At 38.3% G+C, this 23621-nt stretch overlaps 1 protein-coding gene across 1 annotated transcript; it reads right to left on the minus strand.

Moving 5' to 3' along the window:
• Nucleotides 1-3243: 3243 nt before the first annotated feature.
• Nucleotides 3244-23014, minus strand: fra10ac1 (FRA10A associated CGG repeat 1). The gene is made up of 14 exons (XM_008436702.2): nt 22921-23014; nt 20739-20818; nt 20456-20548; nt 19982-20027; nt 18312-18388; nt 18020-18103; nt 17783-17867; nt 16876-16921; nt 8052-8165; nt 5492-5534; nt 5021-5151; nt 4827-4880; nt 3806-3890; nt 3244-3404 (listed from the first exon to the last, which is right to left on the minus strand). The coding sequence occupies exons 1-14, from the start codon at nt 22936-22938 to the stop codon at nt 3362-3364; spliced, it is 999 nt and encodes a 332-aa protein (XP_008434924.1). The 5' UTR covers nt 22939-23014; the 3' UTR covers nt 3244-3361.
• Nucleotides 23015-23621: the final 607 nt, after the last annotated feature.

The raw sequence follows: 23621 nt of genomic DNA on the forward strand, positions 1-23621 counted from the left end.
TGTAATTTACCCAAAAGGCAGACGACAGCTGGGACAAAAAATGTATTTGAGATCATCAAAATTCTGTCAGAATTTAAGCAGATGCTGTCATTTTTGCTCCCCTTCTGACCAGCACTGTTTCCCTTATGTTCACTAGTATGAGCCAGCCACTTACCGGAAATGTTAAATATTTTTCTTTGTCACTTTTCTCAACAATTTCAACTCATGTTTTGGTTTAATGACTCTATAGTTCTGTACTTATCAAAATTTGATTCCAAGCGATGTGACAAGTTTCTTGTTTGACCCCAGAAAGTGATTTCAAGCCAAGGCTGCACATGTAATGAGAGTTAAACTACCAATATTAAATCAGACAACACACTCATTCCTTTGGCTCAGTCACAAAAGAAGAAAAGATGCAACAATTTAAGCCATACAGAAGGATATCAGCCAGTGATTAGATCACAAACATACAGAAAATACAGTAATGGAAACAATTTTCTTAATTTTTTTTCTACTGTCAATCAGCTGACATTTTTTTGCCAGTCCATCCTATGATTTTTGCGAGAGATTTTCAGACAGCACCAGTACATACCCTATATTTCCATTCATATATAGCCAAGCCTTCCAGTTTTAGTGGGCTTGACCCAAATGGGTGTTTTAAAATTCATTTTCACATGCTTTTGAATGTTTCATAACCTCAACATACTTAAATATTCTGACTCTGAAACAAGTCTATATGCACAATTCAAAAAGAATGATGGAACACGCTCCTTTAACTTTTACCCCTTTACTGGTTTCTTTCTAAGTATAAGACTAGCCTTCTTCTAGCTCCGTGATTGACAGTGCAAAGCAACAAGTGGGGGAAGGGCATGCGCCGTATCATTCTCTATACTTTAAAGCAACACGAGTCCCTTTTTGAAAACCAAGGCAGAAAGGGAAACGAAGATAGGCAGCATCAAAGGGGTAAAGTAATTGTATTTATTTAAGATACGGCGCTCAATCTTCTAACAGCCCCATGCAGTTGCCTTTTCTGTGAGCCGACCACTTCAGTTTCCCCTTGGACTGTGGGATGTTTGAAGCTAATCCGCAGTCTGCTTGTTGACTGAAGTAAATAGAAAGCTTAGCTTTTTCTGGGATTTTCTATGTACTTATTTCTCTCACGTTTATAGTTCTTTAGAAAAATGTTCCATTTTTAGTTTTTTTCCTGGTGAACAATGAAAAGACAAGAAGGTTTCAAGGACTTTCTCATTTCTGATCATTAAGAAAAGCTCTGCTTTTGGTTGCCATGTGTATTAGCTCTCATGACTTACTTGCAACGTCACAAATGAATTTGATCTTTTTTCTTTATGTTTGCAAACATCTGACAGGGAATTTTCTCATTATTTTATGAAGCTCCTGCTGCACTGAAAAACATCGAGTCAAGAGAATAAATCCTCCTGAAGTTCTTTTGAATTTGCCTTTTTAGCAATCCCTTGTGTTGTCCTTTTAGAAACTTTTGGTTTTTAAAAATCTCAACTTGTCTCCTGACGTTCCTTTAAGTGTCATCTATAATAACGCTACATACGGGGTAAAACCTGTGCCATTATCGTATTGCTGTTCCCCTGTGTTATGCATGTCAAGTATTTTAATGTGTACAGTGCTAGTAAGCTGCTTAAATGAGCCCATCATTTCTGATTTCTAGCCTCTGTGTATAATTGCAGATACAAGTGAAAAGCTTCAAACCTGAGTGTCATCACAATACATTCAGATTTTAGCGACACGTTCTCTAATAGCATAGGTACATCACACAATGAGCTGGCAGTCAAGTAATAGTTGTATAATCCCGTTTCTAATAGATGAAGATCTCAACAGGAAGTCCATTAAAAGTTTGGCCAATAAAACACTTCATAACACACCTGAAAGTAGCTGTTAGATTGTTTTTAAATCATCTACAAAACTACAAAATGCATTTTGTAGTTTTTATGAGCTAGAGGGCATCCAGGAGAGTCATTTAAGGTCACTTATCGAACATGCGCTACGCCACCGGAAAGACCAGTCTAAATAAAACACGGCCTTTTGTGACACCATAAGACTAAAGTGATCTGAAGTCTGTTTATAGTCTTAATCCATTCAAGTTTTTTTAATTTCAATAATGTTTTAATTAAATAAGTTACAATTATATTTAATTTCCCTTTGTGATCAATAAAGTATTTTTGAATTCAATTCGTTTTGTTGGGTTTCAACTGATGCATTGAAGAGGCGCTAAATTGTAAACAGCGAGTAAAATGTCCTGGGTTTTATCACCAGCTTCAGAAGACTCAATATTTCATGCCAGTTTCTGTCACACTGCTGCTCCGTCAGATTTTCAAGCTTTTATTGTGTAAGGTTTAACTCGTATAAATCTACATACATACATACATACATACATGCTTTTTAAAAATGAACTGAATGCTGTGGTTATAACGAGACAAAATGTTGAAAAATGACTGAAAGCTGTCAAAAATAAAATGGTCTGAATACTTTTACAACACAGCTCCTTTTATCATGCCTGTAAGCAGTGTGCTATCCAGCCATCACTAGGGCTGTAGTGATACAATAATCTCACGATACGATACACGGTATTCTGCTCACGATACGATATATATTGTGATATTCAGCAGACGATACAATTCAATACATTTTTGCGATTTTCTGAAAGATTTTAGAGGGACAGAGTGATTTTGGTGACATTTTGTGACTGTTATAGATTTGGACTGAATTAATTTAACTGAAAACTGATTAAAAGCACCAACTACACAATACCTGGCTCTGGTTGGACATGGACACAGACTTAATGTCGACAGCTGGACAAAATGAATCAAAGAAGTGGTGAGAAAACATGTTTCTTTTAATTGAAASAGTACAAACTGTAGYTTACATGCATTTGTAAAGTAAATAAAGTGCACCAAGTACCTGCTCTGAATAGTTTGATACCTTTTTAACCTTGACACATCTGAAGGAATCACTCCAAGCCTGATGACTGAATCACTCCCCCGGTGAAGCAAGCAGTGAGTGAGCAAGGTGACAGTTGGATGTTACGATACTTGCGGATGAATAGCGATTTTTTTTCTAGGAAAGAAAATATTGATACATATATCGCAAAATCAATATTATTACACAGCCCTAGCCATCACCATGCCAGGAGCCACACATCCTCAAACCACTTCCAATTATTCTCAACATGACGGTGTGGAGACTGAAGCGCAAAGGAAGCCGAGATATGTAAACAGAAAACTGACACGGAGAGGCAGGGTAAACATTATGTTTATTTCATGCATGCAAGACCCAAATAGAACATACTTAATATCAGTGGGATACAAAAGGAAGTGTAGTCACAGCAGGGTTGCCGCTGATACCAGCAGATTCAAAGAAACATGTCTTCAAAGTAGTCATCAAACTCTTCCTCCCTAAACAGATGAAACAACCAAAACACAGACATGTCAATTCCTGTCATGCTCACTGCTGACGTAAAACAGTCGAATAGGGGGGCTGTGATTAACTCTGGCAGAGCATCAGTACTCTACATGAAGTGAGATGATTGTCGGCTTCCAACAATGACTCAGAGCACAAACGGTGAGTAACGGGGAGCAGGAAACGGGAGAAAGGTTGACATGCGGAAAACTTTTCAAAAAAGGGCTGTTGAAGGTAAAAGGTTTCGCCTCCCACCTGTCCTGACAACTTAAAAAAAAAAAAAAAGAAAAAGCGCGGTGACAAACATCCAAATGAGCTACATGCTGCGTTATCCCCAAAATCCATTCGAGAGCTTAGAGAGGCAGATAATATATGATGATTAGTCCGTTAACCTCACCTCGATTTTTCCTCCACAGCAGGGGCGGGGCCTCGCCAGTGGTCAGCTTCTGATTGGCTGTCTGGTTCATTCCCAGCTTCACTGTCTGTTAGGAGAGTTTAATAGAAAACAAGATAATAGTCAACAGTGTTCTTTTACACAAATGTAATGCAAAAGAAAGAAAGACAGAAGGAAGGAATGAAGGAAAGAAAAGAGGAAGTAAAGAGAGAAGAAAGGAAGGAAAAAAGGAAGGTAAAAGACAGGAGGAAGCATGGAAAAAAGAAGGAAAAGAGGTAGGATGCATAAAGAAAGTAGGTAGAAAAGGTGAAAGGTCACAAAGTAAAAAACCAGCACAAAGGTCACTGGGAACAAAAGAGGGTCATTTCCTATGTGAGAGGATTCTTTAAAGCAACCTTCCAGGAAGGCTGTTGAATAAATGAAAAGTTGGTTCTTGTATCCGTTGGTGTTATGAGTTGAAACAGGTTAATTATTGCTGTGCGTTTCCTACTTCAGCCTCGTCTTTAGCTCCTTAATTGCATCTGCAAACAACTTACATTCCTAAAAAAGGTCTGGCGCTCATTTCTACAGACCACCGGTTTCAAATACAAACACAAACAGAGAGCATGTGTGTGTTTATGGTTCTCGCAGCATGCTGAGCTAAATTATATAACAAGGAAGTTTGCTCCTCGTGTACATTTTCACCTTCCCTGCCCTGTGATCCGTCAAGGAACGAAACAAAACAAAGGCGCACGGGGGCAGAGGCAATGTCACGCTGTTCACAGCGAACAACTAAATAAAAGTGGAGATAAAAAATATTTTAAAACCTAAATAAAAGCCAAAAGAAGACAGACCCGCTGTCAGCCGATTAGCATTAACAGCAGGGTTAACCTATGTGCCTCCAGGAGGAGCTGTCAGCGTGTTTTCAGTCAAAAAGTTGGAAGCAAAGCGATCTAAATGCCCAAGGAAGGGGATGAAAATTGGATTTATTTTCTTCAGTGTGAAAGTGATGTGTGGGTGTGTAATTTGGAGATGTGTGCGCCACCTTTATCAGAGTTTTGCGCCTCTGACTCCGAACTGCTGGAGGAGGTAGAGCCGCCTGTGGAAAATGCCAGATAGAGTAATAAAATTTCTATAAAATAGAAAAAATTACATGTAAACAAAGCTGCTTGTGAGTGGTAGATTCATTAAATAGCAGCCAGAAAAGTAATCTCATAGAAGATCGTGGAGAAGCGGCACCTTTCTGCTTCTTGTGTCTGTGTTTTTTAGAAGAAGAGGAGGATTTCCTCCTCTTCTTTTTCTTCTTCTTTGTTGGTTCTTCGTTCTCCTCGGAGATCTTTCTTTTCCTCTTCACTTTCACCTCCTTTCTCCTGAAAAGAAGCACAGATTGACCAAAATGGAACATGGTAAACTCTTAACTCTTGCACAAAAAGCCACACAGAATGAATCAAAGCAAAAGCATATTGGTTTTTAATTATTTTCGATAGTCATCACAACATTGCTGGTAATTGCAGACAGCAGTTATGAGCCGAGGCTGGATTTATAAGCCCCAGAGCGCCGCATCACTGTGTGTGCTCGCTGTCTGCGGTGGTCTGCCCTACTTTGAGCAGACAAGTGCACACTCTCCACAGTCTCAGAAATACGTCTTAGAGAGCCAAATAACCTAGATTTTTTTTTTTAATATTAAAGATCAAATGTAAGTGGGCTTACTTGTGATGGTAGTTGAGTTTGAACGAGCATTCAGGACACAGTCCTAAAAAAAGAAACAATGTCAGTACTGCTGACCTCTTTGTGGTTATAATGCAAATTAAGTAGAAGGATGAAGTCTGGCATTTTGATCTGGAGTTTATTTACAGATAATTGTCTTTGTTTTATTATCAGAAGTGTATTTCTCTCCTCCCTAAACCTTTTATACTTTATACTCCAGGACTGGCGACCGCTCGCCCGTTGACAGCTGGAGATAGGCACAAGCACCCTTCCTGACCCCAATGGGATAAGAAAACGGATGAAGGGACGGACGGACGGACAGACAGACAGACGGATGGACGGATTTACACTTGATCAACATCTGTTGAACTTTTAAGGTTTTTGAGTCATAGCTGCTATTTGTCTTATTTTTGATAAAGTATCTGATCATTTATTAATCCACTTAAGTCAACATGAATCATTCTGGCATAAAGGCTCCTTAACTTGTGGAATAAGCAACAGTTATATTGACTAAAAAAAAATTAGCATTCAGTTCAGTACCTAGTAAATTTATTCATGACCCTAGAAATGTTCAAGGTTCTGTCACACCACACCAGCAAACTGTGATGTATTTTATTGAGATTTTACGTGACAGAAAAGGACAAAGTGTTGTATAATTGTGAAGCAGAAGAAAAACGATAACTGGTTTTCGAAAGGTTTTGCACTAAAAATTTTGAGACGTGTGCATTTGTATTCAGTCCCCACAAATCAATACTTTCAGAGGACAGTTTTGGCTTCGATTTCAGCTGCAGGTATGCCTCCATCAGCCTTCCACTTCTTAAAGTTTTTGCCCAATGTTCTTTACAAAGATTGCATCTTTTAGCTGCAATTTTTAGGTCTTGTCACAGATTCTCAACTGGGTTCAGGTCTGAACTTTGATTAGGTCTTTCTAACTCCTCGAAATGTTCAGATTTTTTCGGATGATGGCTTGAACAGTGCCCTGGAAAATGTTCAACACTTTGGGGATTTTGTTTTGTAACCTAACCCAATACCAGACTAGACTTTGAGGGAGGTAAGACTCTGACCATTTTCACAACCATTGATATCATATTCATATGTTAATGCTGCAAAAAAACTGCCTGTGTCAGCTCGATAGCAAGTGAACCTATAACTGACACACCATTACATGTAGACCCTGAACTACAAACTGCTTCATGTCCAACAAATAATAATACAAGCTGGTAACAAGTTCAACAGACAAACAAGACAAGTCTGAAAAGCTGAATGTTATCTGACTTAGCGTTAGCTGCAGGCAGAGTGAGTGGAGGTGACAGGTGAAGGTCTTTCTGTCTGTGTTGTACACTGGAAAATGTTTCTCCCTTTTGTTTTTTCATCTCATCTTTCTAGACACGTAAGGACAAAGGTGGCAGCATTGACACTTTCAAACTGAAAAACTTTATTGATTGCTATCGAGTGTAGCCCAGGGTTTCACTTCTAGTCGCATACATACTATGAATTAGGCGACTTCTACAGGCAACTGCTTACAACTCGTACTATTCGAGATGATCAGAGTCAAGGTGGTTGAATAAAAATGGACACCATTTTTTTGTAAAAAAAAATATTTGTGTTGGTTTATCACATAAGGTCCCAATAAAATACAATGAAGTTTGTGGTTGTAACTTGACAACATTTGAAAAAAGGCCAACGGGTATAAACACCTTTGACCCCAAGAATCTGTATAATGATCCGCTTAGAAAAACAACTTTCAGATACCGTTCGTCTTCGGGGGTTTTTTGTTCTAACTTGATACTTCCTTTCTCCTTCACCTACTGAGTTTTGTCATTTGCAGTCCAGCACTGGACAATATCAGAATCAGCTTTACTCATCAAATCTGCGCACACAAACGAGGGATTTGAGTCCAGGATGTATGACGTCTGCACAGATGTTAGCGTCCCTTTCCCTGACCCTAGACCTGTTCTCTGTGAATCCGTCGTCGTCTCCACCGTAATGTATGCTACCATGACCCAGTCAAAGACTTGACAGGATAAACAGAAGAACAAGCAGCCAAAATCCAAGGTAAAACTTTAAAAAGCCTTCAAAGGAGTGGAATGATCAAAGCACCTTTAAAGGTTACTGCAAAGTCTGGATGCTTAGAAGGAAAGCATAAAGAATATAAGAGGTTTAAACTGTTCAACATTACTGTCACTGTGGATATTTTGTTCAAGAAAGCCATTTGGCTGCTTTGCTCCAATCATTCTGTTTCTCTGACATCTTCTCGGTGAAACATAATCTTTTCTCTTTTCTTCTAAACAGTCACAAATTGGGCTCATATGCAGCAAAAACTAGATTTGTATTTTATGTTTGGCGGTGACCTGCCACTTCAGCTCGTTAAAAGAGCCTGTCATTCTCAGCTTGACTGACTTGGCGGATCCGCAAATTACAGTAATTTCAACGCGATTCTCTGCAGTGTGACACCTGGAAGAGTGTTATTATGGGTTGGGGGTGACAGACAGGTGCATTATCAGCCACGGAGTTGGGTTAACACATACCCAATTACGTATTTAAAACAGATTTTCAAACTCACTGAGTTTGACCAAAGCGTTCCTCTTCTCCCCGTGTTCCACGTAGGCAAAATTCACCTCCCAGCTCTTCAGGCCCTCCTCTTTTCCACAGTGTTTGTTCCCACACTGGAACTGACCTGAAAGATCAAAGTACATACAGCACTTTGCAAAAGTTTACAGGCACATTTTTTACCCCCCCCTGCCCCCCACCCCTCTACTTATTCTCCGACTTTTTATTTCGATATGCACAAAGTGAGACATAAAAATCAATTGAGTCAGAGGTCTAACAGGGAAAATATTAGGAATAAATACGAAAAAACCTCACAGAGGAAAGACATAAAAGTTTTATTTGAGAAGTGGGGGATTTCACAAAACCTCCAGAAGTGTCAACCGTTCTTTCACCCCTCTTCACCTATCTCTGCACTCCTTCCACCTTATCAACAAAGCTCCTTCTCATCTCCCTTATTTCATCTCTCTTCATGGCCCAGGGCCACCCTCTAGCCACTGCACAGCCCGCCTATTATCCCTAGAGAAGCTTAAGGTGCACTGATCTGGTCTCCGGGGTTCCTCCAGATTGTACCAGAAGGAGTGAGTGCGTCATAGCGCTCCGCTCTTGGCTGGGGGACAGGAAGGGATCCACTGTGGGAAAAGCGACATTCGCCCTCACCTGCAGCAGCTCAAGATGCTTTCAGCAATCGGCTGAGGTGACGCTGGCTGCTGCCACTTCGGGCCGCTGCGGCCAAAAGGCAGACTCACGTGTGAGATTAAGAAGCAATGACGTCAGAGAAAAAAAAACAAAAAAAAAAACAGACAACAAAAAAAAACAAAAAAAACAGAGACTTCTGGCTCTGGTCCGAGGTTGTAACAATTACAGGATTTGTCATCAGGGGAGAAAACACAAACACTATACTTGGCATCTCTACTCTAAACCCATTTGTGTATTGGTGTATAAATGTTTGTGAGTCAAAAAGTGGGAATGCCACTTTGAGTGGTCAGAAAAGCGTCGTGAATGTTAAGTCCATTTCCCATAATGTAACACAAAAAGCCAATAAGAGCCTATTTTTGTTTGCACACTAGATAAAATTTTATAAAAGGTCATTATTTTGTCTAATATCAGTTTTTTCTGACCAATCAGAGTGTCTCCACCCCTTCCACTTAGTTTCACATTAAGATGGAGACTGTGCTGGTATTTGCAGTGCTTAATGCTCCGTGTGTTGGGCTCCAGTTGCCTTGGAGCTGCATGCATAGCAACTGAAATTAATGACATTCAAGTAAAGTTTATGAATCAGGCAAACAACTTTTTCTCTAAGATTTGTCCTCACATCATTACCCAGAGCCACTTTTTTTTCTTCCCGAGATAAACTTTATTGTTCAACTTTTTTTTTTACCAGAACCTTCCTTATGACAAATAACTCCCTAAAGCAATTTAAAAAGAACTTTCTGGTTTTGCATCATCAATTCAAATTAAAGCTCTCATCCCATCACACTGTCAAATTAATATCAATAACAACTTCCACCTAGAGACATTAGTATGCTGTCCTGCCCATTAACTCTAACATTTGCAATAAACTGGGAATTTGTCCGTGGTGTGTTCAAGTCTTTATTATACATATAAAATCCTAATAAATATCTAATGTATGTACATAAACAGTGGTGTTTATAGCTAAAGAAAAGATCACAAAAGCATTTCTTGTGAGACAAACTGCCCTTGAATAAGTTCCAAGTCCCTGCAGCATCGGAGAACCAGCTCAGTGTCGAATATAAAAGATTATCATATATTCAAAGGGCACACCAGTGCAAGTTTGACCCCCACACGAGGTACACACAACCTCAACTCTGGCAGAGTAAAATTCATATTAAATCTGTGTCCAAGCAATTTCTTTTACAGCATAAATGCCAAAAACTCAAATATAATCAAGGCTAGAATTGTTCGCTTAGTTCTGTCAGCCTCCAGCCCCCCGGGCGCTACAATGTCTCATGTGGAAAATAAAATGGACCAATTTAGTCGCTTTCATGTGTTTTGAGGGTTTCTTTTTAAGCGGCACAAAGGGGGCATTTAACTTCTTTTTAAATGCCCACTGAAATAATTTAAAGATAAGGTAAACGACGTCCATTGTGGTTTGTTGACGTGCCTTAACTGTTCCCACACTTAAGGTCAGGTAAGCCTCACATGGGTCTATGAAAAAAAAAAAACTGAAACTGACAACAGGTTGGCTAAGTAAAGCCCGCTAAGAGGGGAAACTCCTTCCCTCTTACGTCAATGGCTAATTATGCCACCAGCCAGCGGCTTGAGATCAAGACAGACATTTACTGCAGGACAGATGGCTGCATGATTAACGGTCACTGGATAAAGTCAAAGAGTTGAGGCCTGAGTCAGAGGGTATTCCTTTTTAAAATCTCTCTCAGATACTCGTGACTCATGTGAAATCATTTCTGAATCTTACATGATAACAACTGACGCAGAGCAATTTGTTTGATTGAATTATTTTTGTTTTCTGAGAAAAAAAAGAGCATCTGTCTAGTTCAGATAAACAAAAATGGCACCTGCAATAAATAAGAAGGTAAAAAATAAATAAAATAAAAAAAACAGGAAAGTATTTCATCTTTAACGCTTTTGCATTTTGACCCAGTGGACCTTAGGAGAGTTTTTACGCTCTGCTTCAATTTCATCATTAATAACTTTTAAGACAGCCAGAGGCACTTCCAGAAGAAGCTTTGGTTTTTATTAGATCTATGTTTTTAGATCATTTGGCAAACTCACAGTGGATTTTAAGCAGACTCTTAATCTGATGCTGGCTAAAAGCCCTGAACATTACAGCCAATCAGTGTTGGGTTTCAGTCCCGCTCATCAGATCACCAGATATAGCGAGATTTGTTTCCTGGTTTACCGTCCAAACAACTTGGGAAATCTAAAAAGTTTTGTTGTATATTTTGTTTATTTTATCTTTTAAACTGATTAAACACCTTCTCACATCCCCTCTCAAGCAGAGGTGAGGTGAGACATCTTTATGTCTAAAAGCCTCTGTGGGATGCTCCTTTTAGCTTTAATTATGTTACTGACCTGCCGCCAATTAACCTCATCAGCAGAGACGTTCCAGCAGGAGACTTCTTACGCATCACACAGTTTGAATAGGCTTACGCTGAACCTCTGCAAGCATCTTGTAAATAAGCACTAAATAGGCAGGAAAATGTTTTTTTTCTTTAAACATCGATGCTGAAACTAGACGCTGAGATTTTCAGAATCCATCTGAAGTTGATCTCAGTCAGATCCTTCTTACGACCTTGTTTGCAGATTTATGTGAAGGACCAACACAAAGTAGAGCATAATTGTGAAGAGGAAGGGAACCAAAGAACCGTGGGATGTATCGAGTACATTCAAGCTGCATCAGTAAATGCTTTATAAGAATACTATCTACTGAAATTGCAGCTACAAGTCTTTTGGGGTATGTCGAGCTAAAATCCACAAATACTTGCGACCTCTCTGAAAACACTTATAACTTCCTATATTAACAGTTCAAACATCAAATGTATTTTAATATGCATTAATGCCCAGAGCGGTAACTGTCTTAGCTCTTAGAGAGAAGCTAACATTTACACTTCTCAAGGGAATCTCCTCGATTGGCTACCGTGCAAATGACAGCTAATGCTATGTCAAGTCGCATTGCGTCTTGGTATTTCAGTTTCCCAAGCTGCATTTTGAAATAGATGAATTTGTGAATACCAAACAGTGAAAGTAACAGAAAGTAACGCCCTCTCTTCCACTGAAGCTCTGGCTCTATGTTTAGGGTCGTTGTCCTGCAGGAAAAGTCAACCTCCCACCCCAAGTCTCAAATCTTCTTTCTACCTTCTTGTCCCTGTTGAAGAAAACCGCATGATGCTGCCACCTACAAGTGACACAACCAAGATGTTTTGTTCAGTATAATTTGCGACATTATCCCTCCAGACATAGGGATTCGCCTATTATCCCTACATGGCCCGTGACAAACTGCCAGCAGGACTTCTCAATGCTGCTCGGTTGATCTAGTTCCAACATCTGATCAGGATGCTCCCTGAGTTCCTCCCTTCGGAGATTTTTCAGGCATGTTCTGCTGGGAAAAAGACCCAGAACATGTTTATTATAGCAGTCAGAAATACCCCAGCGATTTTAACCGAGACATGATAGACATAAATATGTCATCAACAAACTTTCTGTGAAATGTGGATGCAGGCAAATTCTCTAAACGCGGAGCTGCTCTTCAAATGGCTGGTCATCGCAACGCTACCCGACACGCTTCTCAGCTCCTGCTGCTGGCCTGTGAGGAGCTGATTTTCCTCGATGTGCGCACATAAACTTCTAAAACTCTGCAAACGACACGGGGAACTGCTAACCCACTTGACCCAGATGCGTTCTCTGTGCGCTTCACGGTTTGAAAGTGTCAAACATTCACTCTGTTTAGCTGAGCAAACAGCGTCAGACGCCACTGAGATTACCTGCATTGTATCCATTTCTTTTGACTGATCGCTTTTCCATTAAGAAACAAAGATCTGAAAGCACACAATCACAGATAAACAGAAAATACTAGACAGTTTGTCCCTGAGATTAAAGCCTGGGAGCTGGGAGCTGTCATTTATAAATCACATTTAATAGATACATTGCAACTGATCTATTCAGTCTGGCAACACAGAGCTCAGCAGGGTATTGCTAATTATGAAGTACAAACACTCCATGGAACAAAGACTTGGCTAAATACATTATTTAAAGCAGAAGAACTGATGATTTCACCTATAAATTGCTTTGCCACTTTCATTTTACTTCAGCAGGAACTTAAAGGAAACTGCCAGAATGCAAAATGAAGTCAGATGAGATAAACTACTGAGAAAGCTCTAAATGCCCTCCATCAACCTCATATATTAGAACAATTTAAGAAAATTCAAGACACACCACAGTAAAAAGGTAAAAATAACCTTGAGAAATAACCCTATTCCTTAAATTCTTTGACATTTTGTCAAGTTGCAATCAGAAACTCCTTCTTTTTTTTTTTTTTTTTAAGTAGTGATTTCATGTGGTGGACCAAAACAAAGTAGTGCATAATTTTGGAGAAGGGAAATTCATGTTTTCTCCCGTTTTCCACAAAGGCAAATCTGATGTGATAAGCATTTGTAGTCAGTCCAAATAAAATATATTGAAGTCAGCGGCTGCAACGTGACAAAATGTGAAAAAGCTAAAGTTGGCGTGCTCCAGTTAAAAGTGTTAGTCCCCCAGAAGACGCAGAGGTGTGTCGAGTCTCATTCCTGCTCTTTAAGAATGTAGAGACCATTTTTATTCCAAGATGTTACACAAGCAAAGACCATTCCCCATTTCATCTGGGGACGCCCACGTACAAGCAGCTTAACATCATCTACCGCTGCCCTCTGACCTCCTGCTGACAGCTACACTGAAGTGTAATTTATACCAGAGGAAAAAAAAAAAAACCTGAAAAACATGACCGGGAATGCAGCACTGCAGCTGAACATCTGCTCCGGCATAACAGAATTTCAAGACAAACTGGAAATATGAGCAAAAACACAAAAGCCTTGGTGTCAGTTGCACACAAGCTTTTCACAAACAAGTCAGCTAAATGCCAGTGGGGCCTATCAGCTGCAGGCAAATATCTCCACCAGAGTGGCGACACTACGGTGTCAGCAAACCGCTAAGAAGGGTGTTTGATGTCAAAAATCACAGATAAAGTTGAAAAAAAAAAAAAGGATTAGAGTATAGGAAAGAAAAAAACTGATTTCGAGGGCAAACAAACATCGCACCCTCTGTGAATTTCTTCTTTGCAGGGAGAAGAGAAGACAGTGATGCTGCTTCGCTACCCTTGGACATGCTGATATTTGTAAAATAGCTCTAAAAGGCCATGTAGCTATTACAGTACATCGACTCCTCTGAGATAAAAACAAATACAAAGAGTGTTTGTTCTCGCAGCTTAAAGGAGGGAGACAAAGTGTCTTGCACCTCCGCTATAATATTTAACAACCTCATTCAATGTGTGACAGTTCAATCAACATGTTTTATTGGAAGGAAAAGTGATGTTTGACAAAATTATTTTGTCATGGACTTAGTTAGCAATCAGACGCTGATTAGAGAAAATGAACGTAATGAGAGCACCAATGCTTTTTGGAAATGGAGAGCCAAAACAAATTCATTACTTTTTCATCAATCTTGAGGGTAATTTAATTTAGCACTGCTCTTAGCCAAAAAAAAAAAAGGAAAAAGAAATAAGATATGAAGGACTTGTTTAAACCAAAGGTTGTTCCAGTAAACACAAATGAAAATATTAAGTCAGCAAGATGACAGTTTGTGGTGTGACGAAAAACATGACCAATACTCCAGAGGGGATGAATAGATGTGTTTTCATTACGTTCTGAAGTAGAAAACATAACTTAAGGCTCTCCACACCAAAGAATTGCAAAGAATATTTGCCATTAATGATGTGAAGAATACTGAAGGCTTTCCAGATTGTTATAAGTCAACAGCACACAGAGTGGGTCTGGGTTTCTGGATACGGAGCAGCAGTGAAGAGTGAACAGTGAAAACACAGCAGACCCATCACTAATGAGATAAAATATGGCAAACCCTATGGTCATTAAATCACAATTCCTTGCTGCACCTGGTAGTTTAAAAAAAGCTGTTAAATACGCCCCTGCTGCACCGCTAAACGATAAATTACACACTGCACTTATTAAGTGCCACCTAGTGTTCCAATAGTGCCATAACAGGAGAGCTTAGCATTTAATTAATTAATTTATTTAATAGATTAAAGATAATTTTTTTTTGCAATTCCTTAAAACTATTCAAAATGACCGCCCAAAACAAACTTATCAAGACAACAAGGAAATTAACAAATAAGTTGAATTAATTGTATTGATATGGAACAAACTACCTCATCAACCCCCCCCCACATTCTGTAATGGTAAAATATCTATAGAACATCTCTTGAAAAGAAAGAGGAATTTCAAACTCGTTCAAACAGAGTGTGACATAATCAAATCATTTTCTGAACAGAAGTCTTAAGCAAGATATATAAAGAAAGCCTGAAAGTACGTCTGACTCCTCGACCTTACATCACACCGCAGCCATGAAAGGGAGGCTAAGTGTCCTGGCAAATCACCTTATTGGACGGAGAGTGGTGGACATGACCTAACGGGAACATAACCCCTTTATTTGAACAAAGACGTTTGCAGCAGAGCCAAAGTGTGTGGACCTTATGAGTGTATGAAAGGTCAGTTTGACAGGGGGAAAGTTCATCCCTTTAAAACGTATCTGTAAACAGAGATCTAGTCTGGTTATGTCATTTCTATTACACGTGAGCTGGGACTAACACGTTGTCCACGTAGAATAGCTGGAAATCAAATGCATCTTCTTGCTGATGAATTTTTGCACCAATTTGAGTGTTTGCTCTGCTCAGCTTAAGCCAAATCAGTCTTAAAGTTGTATTCCTTCTATTACAGCACATATTTAAACCTCATGCACACAATTGGATACAACAAAACTAAACGGGAATCCTATATCTGCTCTACAGAGTCAAGTTTGGTATTGATTTCACAGGCGAGAGAGAGTGCCGTGTTTCCAGCAGCGGTTCAGTTTGACCCACCGGGAATTATTAGCACACAAATCAAAGGGGTGACACTTGAAGTGAAGCGCATCTGACCCATCTAATCCCACTTCCTGTAGAGTACTGCAACAGGGGATGAACTGTCAGAGACCAGGATTACACAGTCTTAATCTGGAACAATATATTGGCTTAGTCAGTCTTCTCAGACACACTTTATGTTTGTGAGGCTGCAGCGGTGTAAACATAAGAGAACTAGAAACCCCTAAGATAAAGTCGGTGTCCTGTTTTAGCTGCTGGAAATATATTGCATTGGATCCCCACTAAAGTAAACTCCCTTCTTTACTTGAAACTGCACAGTACAAGGCAGTTTCTGCATAAACATGCTTGCAAACACAGAGAACGTACCTCCCGCCTTGGCAGAGATATTACTGAAATATAAAATGAATATGTCTCCCAGCACATCAATGAGCTATCGAAGCAGGTGTACCCTCACTAAGCTGCAGATACTGTCCTTCCCGGTAAAAACTATAAATATCAGTCACTGCCACACGGAGGAGAGGAGGTGTGGCACTAATCCTCAACAAATAATAGAGAGCAATCATCAAAGCTCTTCCAAGACTGTCTCAACAGAACAGAGGGAGGATGAAGATGAGAGGCATAAACAGAGCACTAAAGTGTTTTGAATGAGTCAAAATATCAAGGGGATTCGAGCATCCCCTGAAGGTGAGGTGAGGAAAACGTAAAAGAAACAAAACAGAGAAAAACAATGAATATAGTATATTCATATAAGTGTAAAACTAAAGTCTCTCGTCTAAGTCTCTAGAGAAGGGGAACGTCTTAAGAACATTATTGTGTTAACTAATGAGCAAAGAGTCTTTATCTCTGTCCCCATCTAGTGGATACATTTGTAAACTTCCTGTCACGTGTAATGATCAAAAAAGTACTAAATGTTACTGTTTAGTGTATTTAAAATAAGTTAGTATTAAATAAAGTGAGCCCTTTCTCAAAACGGTAAATGTACAATATGTTAAAATGATTAAGAATAAAACACTTAATGTTTCTATGTGAGTGAAAGTCAAGTTCCAGAACTATCCTACCGAGTTGAAATGTGCAGCTTGCAAAAGGGCAACTAAAAGTGAAGAAGACTGTGTTTACCTCAGGGATTTTCTGCTAATAAAGACAAGGATTATGGGCTTAGCTATCCATAAGGGGGGAGAAAAGCTTAAGAAAAAAAAACACAACAACTTTACGGTAATTAGGGAGTGAGACGCACCTTTTCCAGAAACAACTTCATTTTCTGTTCGCCAGCGAAATCCAAACTGTTGGACAGAGATAAAAAGTCATCAGCGTGATTCATGTCATTCTTCCAACCGTTTTTCAGACAGACCGAGATGATTGATGCAGTTTTTCATCTCTTCTGGAATTTCTCTAGACCAGGCTGGGATGTGACAGACCAGACGATCACATCCTGTGTGATAGACCACACCGTCTGGTCTATCACAGATGATTGTCTACTTCATGTTCTCAGATGGACCCTAATCAAAAAATGTGTTAATTTTACAGCTCTGGAAATAATCAGGACTGGGTGTGGTTAATGGAATTAAACGCAGCTCTCCAGAAAATGTGACTAATAGCGGTTAATTCATTTTACAAGGCAAACAATTTGACATTTTACACATCGACAGGTTGACTCGGATAGTTTTTTTCCCCTACTTAATAAATAAAAGCATATTTGAAAAATGTTTTCTCTATTTACTCAGGTTATCGCTGCTTGAAACAAAGCAGAAATCTGGGGAAAAAAATCTTCGAGGGCGGCAAAACTATTTCACAGCATTACTTCATCTATTATTAATAAAGTGACGTGTTAAACAAACTGAACAGTCAGTTTTTTTAAATAGACACCACAGAGTCCCAAAAAACCCATCGTGCCACCAACCTCTTTCAACAGCGGGCCGGTTATGATGGAGATTAGTGTCAGTAAGCAAATATTAACCTTCGCACTTTATATCACCACTGGGACAATTATCTAATGGAATCCTTCAAGAAACTAGGACAGAGTCAAACAGTGGATTACTCTGCCATGTCTCACAGAAGAAGTGAGACATCTACCGTGTGGAGAGTTTTTTATTCTGAACATTTTAAAAAGGGATCAACTATCACAAAAAACGTATTTAGCTCACCTTGTTCTCCTTGTACCTGCTGAGATCCGCAATGCAGTACTCCTTAAACAGCTTATCGTAATACTTCTTGGCAATTTCTTTCTCCCTTTAAAAGAAGTTGACTAAAAGTGATGAACAGGCTCATCTCATACACATGCAAGTGAAGACATTTGAGACCCCGAATGCATTTTTCAAACGTGAGGTGAGCGTCTGAAGCAATGAAGTTTCAAACACGAGCAGCTGACGTTGATGAATCACCATGTCATGTCATCCTCGTCCTCGTCCCTCCAGAGGAAGCGGTGATTTTCACGCAGCACGTCCAGGTCGGTTTTGTCTTTAGCTCTGAAATACACAACAGGCCAAACGAGGAAGATTTTAAGCGCAGATAACCGGGGGATGGGGGGAAATGATCTCCGTCACCGACCGTAACAAAGTATTTAGCTGGATCGTGACAACGCATCTCTAACTCCAGTGGCGTAATACAGAAAACAAATTCAGCCACGAGGGTCAGCAGACGACAGATTTTCGAGGAGAAAAGCAGCATACTCACGCAGAGCGTCTGAAGTCGGCCATCTGTCCACCGTAGTACAAAATGTAGTCACCGACAAACTTCTTGTGTCGCTCAAACTGGAAGTGTTTATTCAGGATCAATTGATCAGTCATGTCTTGCCAAAAAACTGACAATTTCCAAACTTCTTTTCATGACTTTTAATGTAGTCAAATAAATGAAATAAGTCACATTTTACAAGCAAAAGAAGGACAAATATTAGCTCTTCCCTTCCAAATAATATTAAAAGAGAAAAAATATATTTCTAATAAGCCCCGTGAAAGCTCTAATTAAAATTCAGAGGAACCAGTTTTCTTCAGAAGCTACCTAATTAGTAAACGGGTGTGTTTCATGCATTTTTATTATAAATACAGCTAGTCTTTGAAAGCCACTAATGTTTAAGAGAGAACATTGGTGAATAAACATCATGAAGACAAAGGAACATAGCAGATATGTAATGTGCAAAAAATATTGGGAAGTTTAAAGCTCTTTTTAAACCTCGTCATGAAAAAAGCTGTCCTTTTCACAATTTCTCACCATTTCCTGTCCCTTTTTGTCTCTCGAATGCTCTTTCTCTATTTTATCTGTGCCAATATTCTCTGCGTTTCCACTGCCAGGTACTCAGAATGCACTGCAGTGTGACCTTCAGGGCCATTCCCTGTTGATGGGCTGTGGCAAGGCTTGAAAACTGATGATCACAAAAGCTCTCCATCCAGCCTGACTGAGCTTTAACAATTTTGCTAAGAAAAACGGGCAAAACTTTTAAAACTTCAAGATGTGCAAAGCTGATAGTGACATAGATCGAGGCCAAGTGCAAATTCATGATCCATCTTTTCAGATAGTCACTTAAAAGCAAAAGAAAATTCTTTTTCGTTTTGATAAAGGGAGATACACTGAATCAATCAGAGAAATGCACATCTGTCTTTAGATTTATTTAGAAAATCTAATCACGCTGATCAGCATGTGAGAGAAGAAAAGGAAGAAACAAGGAAGAAGTGAAACTCAACACATACGATTCTCTTTTTATATCTTTTCAGTCACGAACATGGTGCCTTCCACCCAGCTCTCACCCATTTAGGGAAATTCTTTCAGTTTCTCCTATTTCTGTTTAACTGATACCCATGTAACTAAATCAAACCCAGTTTGGAGGAGTTTCGGTGGAAAGGAGAAGAAAAGCATCTCCGTTGAGGCCTCCGTTATCAGCTCCACAAGAGAAACACCTGCTCAAAAACCTTCATTATCACTTCATTCTACCCAGTAAATAAGCCAAAGTTTTATTTTCCAAGACTCCACTTTTATGCATGCATGTGTTACCTTCACAAATGCACCAATATAAAAATTTGGGCCAATGCTGATATTAATATTACGGTTATAAACAATGTTTACCAACAAACCGACAAACGCATATGCATATTATACATATGCATTTCCCTACAATTGTGTTACTGTAAAACTGACTTTATAATTTAGGTTTACTTATTGGACCAATATCTGTATGTTAATCATTTACTAACACTGACCGATACCAACGTCAATGTCGACATATTGTACATACTTAGTTATTTTCTGTTGTTCTACCACTGAAAAATCAACCAAAATCCTCTGAAGTTTGTAGTTGTTCTAAAGTGAAATGTGAAAAGGGTTCAAGGGTCATGTAATTCAGAAAAGGATACAGCATTCATTGAAATCAGATGTGCTCTTCTGTTTCTGGCTTCCTCTCTGAAAAACAGAGATTTCAACATCAAAATGAAGTTACTCTGAACAACATTTCTATGGTATGGTGAATTGACGGGAAAGGCTGTACTTTCAAAAGAATAAATTATAATAATGACTATGGCATGAAAAATGGGCACCAAATTCAAAGGTTATATTTGAAAAATTTTCTGTTGTTTTTTTCAAGTCAGTAAGAAGGAAATGGAGACTTCTATAAGCAATACATTTCTAAATGGAAGTATATAAAATTTAATTTCGCTCCTGTTTATTACCCCGTACATCATGAAAAGACAAAAATCTGTAAAACTCGACTCTACACCTAGATTCTCATACAATTAAATCCAGGAACTCGAGAGCATTTTTTTTTTTGGAAATAAAAAAAATCAAACACACATCAGAAGAAGTTTAATTGTTCCCCGGCAGCAGTACAGTACCTGTCCACTTCACACGAGTGTAAACTGCGGTGAGCCACCTTGGAGTGCTGACCTTTTTCGAACGGCTTCTGTAAGATTTCCGTCTCACGTTTCCTGTCAAACATGAACACCGAATGTGAGGCGGGTAAACAGAAAGGTGGTAAATAAAACATGTATCTGCTCAGAACACTATAGGAGTATAACAGATGCATGGTTAACCTCCGAAATTTGAATAGAGAAACCATTTCTATGCTTCACTGAGCACAATGAGCGCACGACTCAACTCTTCAGGGTTTCATTTTACCTCTCTCTCGCTTTCTCCGAGGAGTCTCCCTCTCCATCATCATCACTGAAGTCGGAGTCATAGCCACCAGCTCCATGAATCTGTTGATATCGCACATAATACACAAAAATACCAATTTTAAGAGTTGTGAATATTTCAAATAGACATCCAGCAATCCTGTTCAGAGTTATTTGCATTTTGATCCGATCAGGAGGTGAAGTAGTTGTCTTTCCCTTCCAAACCAGCTGGCTGTGCTGTTGATTGCCTGGTTCAAGATGCGGTCATGCAGAAAGCCTCAGATTTTTTTTTCGAATTCTCTGCAAAAGCACCAGGATCAGCTGTCATGTAAAGCTATGGCGATTTCAGTGATCAGAGCTGCAGCATGAAGAACAATGAAGAACATGAAGAACAAGGCTTGGAGGCTCTTTTCCTTTCTGGGTATGATTCCTCAAAGAGTTTTCAATTCTGCTGTCAATACAAAAAACAATTATTTGCTATAATTGCTGCTTCAACTGTTTTGTCAAAGATTATTCCATATTTTTGTGCCTTTGTTTCGGTACTAATATCCTCCTTAGCTTTTGTATTATGTGGTTGGTGTATATTACAGACTGAGACCACCACTTCAGGTTTACGTTATTTGTGTCAAAATGATTTCACATGGTCTAAAGGTTATTACACAAAAATGTAAAAATTTTAAATCAAATTGTATCATTTGATCTAATTGCTTTAAATTAAAACAATTTACCAACATGCTAAAAGATCGCTAGAAAACTGCAAAAATAATGGCACACTGATTATCACAGATATAATTATGTTCTGCGTAACAGTTTATTATCTTAATTTGATAAAAAAAAAAAAAATAGGAAAAATAGAGAACCTGTGCTTTGTTAAGTTTTATTGCTTGTTGTTGTTCTGCTCTTTACATGTAAATACAGCAAACAGATATTATGTGGCAGGCTAGCTGGGCTAGCTGCTCCTGTAGCCAGATTGCATACAGCTACCTTACAGACTTGTTGCTCATTGCGTGCCCATTATAGTTTTAAAGCAGCATTACTTTAATAGGCATAATATAGGGTCTCTGCATTGCAGATCTCTTTGTTTTCAAAATACTTACTTACCATGTAAAACTGACCCACAAAAAGTAAGTACATGGGTACAAAATAAAGTTTGTGTGTGGATATGAATTGATGGCGTCAGGATGTGGTTATTAATTGATAAAAAGTGCATGTGGTTTACTTTATATATTTGTCTAACTTTAAGGGATATGAAACTATTTGTCTAAATTAGCAAAACTAAATGTGAGGGAATATTTTTTATTTTCCCACAAAATCCTGCAATCAAATAAAGAATTAAATAAATTTCTAAGTTCCCTTCACAGGTATCATTATCTAAACATGTTGATATGTAGGGTTAAATTAACTGGTCTTTCTAAATTTTCCTTCGGTATTCTTGTGTGTGTGTGTGTGTGTGTGTGTGTGTGTGTGTGTGTGTGTGTGTGTGTGTGTGTGTGTGTGTGTGTGTGTGTGNNTGTGTGTGTGTGTGTGTGTGTGTGTGTGTGTGTGTGTGTGTGAGTGTGTGTGATAAAGCGGCAACCTTTCCCAGGTGTATAAGATGTATGTTTTTTATTTGAAATAGCAAACTTTGCTTAACACACAATTATTACTGTTAACTTATTGGTTTACTCTTACTGAGAACCAAAATGGCTTTAGTTGTAAATTGTTAAAAAGTAAATCAACGTTATTGAAATTGTTTGTAATTTAATGTGAGCAAAAAACTTAACGTTGAATCTAGTGATGTTCCACTAAAAGGTGTTTCTAGTAGGTCTCCCTCTCTGACAGGAAGAGAGAGATTTTGGTATTGTATCACACTATTCAGAATCCTTATGACCACGAAAATAGCTACAACAGAAATATTGCTATTCTGTTGTGGCGTCACGTATTCCTGAATTTACAAAGACGATGTCTGAGTGTATTTGTTTGAATTGAATGCAAGCATCTTATGTAAGCAAAATAGGTCCCGAAATATGTTATTTTGTGACTGTTAGACTCAAATGACAGAGTAAACTCTTACAGAGGTATATTAACACACAGTAAGAAGCTAATGCTTCCATGCTAACACACAAACAACACAGACGCAGAGCAGTGAAACAGTTTCAGACTTGTTTAAAAAACAAAGACTTTCGATTTGTATTTTTATACATTACCTTCACAAGGTTCTCCATGAATTTCTTTGCCCCGTCGCCGATCAATTGTTTACAATGTGAAAAGATCGTCGATGGAGGATGACGTGTCAGAGAAATCGCGCGATTATGACGTCACATCTAGCTGGAACACAAAAAATTTTAATAATAAGAAAAGAACGCGAGAAATTAAGATTAGCAACATATAATTATTATTTTAGTTAGTTGAAAATAAACGATTATTTTATTTATTTAAATAAAAAACATGTAGTTTCTGTAAAATTAATTAGTAAAGCTTATTTATTTATGAAGATTATTTTATTTGTATAGTTTCCTTCTTATTGAATATCTAGTTAGTAAAATAAATTAAGAAAATTGTACCAAGTTATATAATTACATTTAAAAACATGTAATTATATAACTTTATATAACATTTAACTTTAGTTGGTTATATAAATACAGCTGTCATGCAAAACAACAATGTCACACATATTAATGAGATGGATAGCTCAGTAAACCAATAAATTGCTAAACATATAAAATGTATCAATTGTAAGCTAAATATATATATTTTTTAATGATAGTTACAAATTTAGCTAACTAAATAGTGACTTAATTGTTAGGTAAATTAACAAACAATCTAACAAATAAAAATAAATAAATAATAATTATTACATTATTATATTTTATGTATTTTTCACTATAGTCTTTCCTGTTTGGATGAA

The sequence above is a fragment of the Poecilia reticulata genome, linkage group LG19 (assembly GCF_000633615.1).
Source record: "Poecilia reticulata strain Guanapo linkage group LG19, Guppy_female_1.0+MT, whole genome shotgun sequence".
In the NCBI taxonomy this organism is placed as follows: domain Eukaryota; kingdom Metazoa; phylum Chordata; class Actinopteri; order Cyprinodontiformes; family Poeciliidae; genus Poecilia; species Poecilia reticulata.

Excerpts from the sequence above, each read along its gene's own strand:
- fra10ac1 (XM_008436702.2), bottom strand. Across the intron at positions 17,868-18,019 it reads GACGAGGATGACATGACATG|GGAGAAAGAAATTGCCAAGA; the intron begins GTGATTCATCAA and ends CTTCTTTTAAAG. Across the intron at positions 3,405-3,805 it reads GCTGTGGAGGAAAAATCGAG|GGAGGAAGAGTTTGATGACT; the intron begins GTGAGGTTAACG and ends TCATCTGTTTAG.